The 2,262-nt window shown below is 31.7% G+C and overlaps 1 protein-coding gene across 6 annotated transcripts in view; it reads right to left on the bottom strand.

The window, feature by feature from the left end:
- The window catches only part of LOC101501510 (isoamylase 1, chloroplastic), a 10,028-nt gene extending 8,258 nt beyond the window's left edge, over nt 1–1,770 (bottom strand). For 4 of the 6 annotated variants that reach the window (XR_001144065.3, XR_003473633.2, XR_003473634.2 and 1 more), the window contains exons 1-4: nt 1,144–1,770; nt 866–1,048; nt 617–709; nt 371–523 (exon numbers count right to left, since the gene is read on the bottom strand). Coding sequence is in view for 3 of the 6 variants with exons in the window: in XM_073370251.1 (XP_073226352.1) it covers nt 371–523; nt 617–709; nt 866–1,048; nt 1,144–1,500 (786 nt within the window). In the remaining 3 variants the exon portion in view is untranslated. The remainder of the gene's footprint in view (nt 1–370; nt 524–616; nt 710–865; nt 1,049–1,143) is intronic. The other 2 variants (XM_004503485.4, XM_004503486.4) reach the window with 1 other exon arrangement.
- Between the last annotated feature and the right edge of the window lie 492 nt (nt 1,771–2,262).

Below are 2,262 nucleotides of genomic sequence, written 5' to 3'. Positions count from 1 at the left end.
TTTCCCTAAATAAAGACACAGTATGAGTCTTTCCATCTACCACTGAGGATTTCATCACAGTTAGATTATGAAGTGTACAATAATCTTGAAAAAGTACTACCATTATTGGAGAGATACTAGAAGCTTTTTCATACAGACTATCCCTGTACTTTCCTTCTAGTTCATCAAATTATCAAAATTACTTCCTTTTAGAGGACGCGTTATATATCTTCTTCCACAAAAAGTAAGTTTTCTCTTTTGATGAATTACTTTTTCAATCCACTCAATGAAACATATAGAAATCAACTTTGTTTTACCAACATTATAGGCATCTGTAAAAATGACACAAGAATTTTTTTAAGTCAGTTTAGAAAGTGATCAGAAACTTCACCTTTAAGTGGTCAAGCTTCTCAACTACACCAAGATATGTACCGGGGAACTTGGTGTTGCTTGACTCATGCTTTGTGAACCCCCGCACATGCAGTTCATATATAATAAGATCCTTTTGTGGATATTTCAAAGGCAAGTCTCCTTCCCAGTCAAACTAAACACATTGCATGGCAATAATAAAAAAGTAAAACATAGTCATCAAATAAATTAATCAAACAATCATAAATAAATAAATAAAATTAAGTACCTCCTCATGATCAAAGGGCACCATACCAGCCATTTGGGGCCAACAGTTACCATCAGGTCCTACAACCCCAAACTCTCCTTTGCTTATAACTGCCTAGACAAATGAGTAGTATATCATAAGCGTTTTTTTTACCGTAGTGTGTGACAGCAACCGCAATTTAAAACCATAAGAGTCCACACACCATGCAATATAACAATATTAGAAAGAAAAATAAATAAATTATAAATGGAGTTTTCTTGTATGACTAACTTTTGCATAAGGATCAAGTAATAATCGAGAAGAGTCATAGTAGTGTCCTTGTTGAGGAGAAAATTTGCCATCAAATTTGTATCCATACAACATATCTTTAAAATCTCCTTTTAGAAACACATGCCAAACACATCCCGTTTTATTCACCAATGGATCAAGAGTAATGTACTCCGTCACTTGATTCTGCAGCAATTTAAATTAAATTAGAATAAATAAATAAAAACCTAAAAATTAGGATAATTAAGAATTGACTTAAAATAGAAAGAAGAAGAAGTTACGTTATGGAAGTCACAAAGAGTGAACAAACAGAGAGTAGCGGAGAGTGAGTTTAGAGAGTAAATGGCGAAATTGACCCCGTCTTCACGAACAGTAGCACCGAAGGGAGAGGGGTAGCCTTTGGAAACTTCGAATTGAGGTTTCTCGATCTCAACTACTGCAATTTCAGTTTCAACATCGATACGATTCTCAATAGCGAAGGTTTTCTTCGTCCTTGATTTTGAGGATATGGTGATGGAGCTTCTGTTGTGGAGCTCTACCGAGTTCATTTTGTTGGTGAGAGAAAGTGTTGTTGAGTGAGAAATGAAGGTGGTGATGTGCGGAGGAGAGAGAATGTGAGAGAAGCAACTCATCGCCATTGTTCATAAAAAATTGAACTAATTAAGTGAGAATTGGGAATGCAATGCAATGGAATGGAATGCAGGGTTTTTAATTTCAGAGGAGTGTTTGGATTCTACTCATTAACATACACATTGAGATTCTCTCTAAGTAAGAAGAATATGGTGCCATCTTTTTCAATTCAGAGAAAGATGAACACGGCGCTTGTTTGTTCGTTCGCGCTTTCTCTTGCCCCACTCATTCTCTGCTTTTCCTTTGTTTGCAACCGTTAATTTGTTATTTCTTGTTGGAAATTTCTCATCTATATTTTCGACAATCCCTATAAATTCTAAACCCAAAATTGGTATTTTTGTTTATATTTTTTTTAAAACTTTGTTATTTAATTAAATATGATAAAATTATAAATAAAATATTTTTTTGTCAACATACATAAAATATTAAAATAGATTAAAAAGATGATAAAATTAAGAAGAAGAAAAATCACATAAATACCTTGGGTAAAAATTGTCTATTGTTAATTTTTATTTTGTTTTATTTTTTAAAAAGAAGGTCAAATTGATTGTTTTGATAGAATATATGACATAATAATATATATCTTATGTAATATATTTATTATATTTTGTTTCAATTTAGTATTTGTTGAACCAATATGATAAAGTATTTTTAAATTTTATCATATCTTGTCTCTTTGAGTTATAATTTTTATCATTGAGATGAGTTGGATTAATAACCAACATCATACACTAAGAATAATAATTAGCTTAGTTGTCCTTTTAAAATTT

Source organism: Cicer arietinum, chromosome 6 (genome assembly GCF_000331145.2).
Source record: "Cicer arietinum cultivar CDC Frontier isolate Library 1 chromosome 6, Cicar.CDCFrontier_v2.0, whole genome shotgun sequence".
NCBI lineage: Eukaryota > Viridiplantae > Streptophyta > Magnoliopsida > Fabales > Fabaceae > Cicer > Cicer arietinum.
This window is presented reverse-complemented; position numbering and strand designations above follow the sequence as displayed.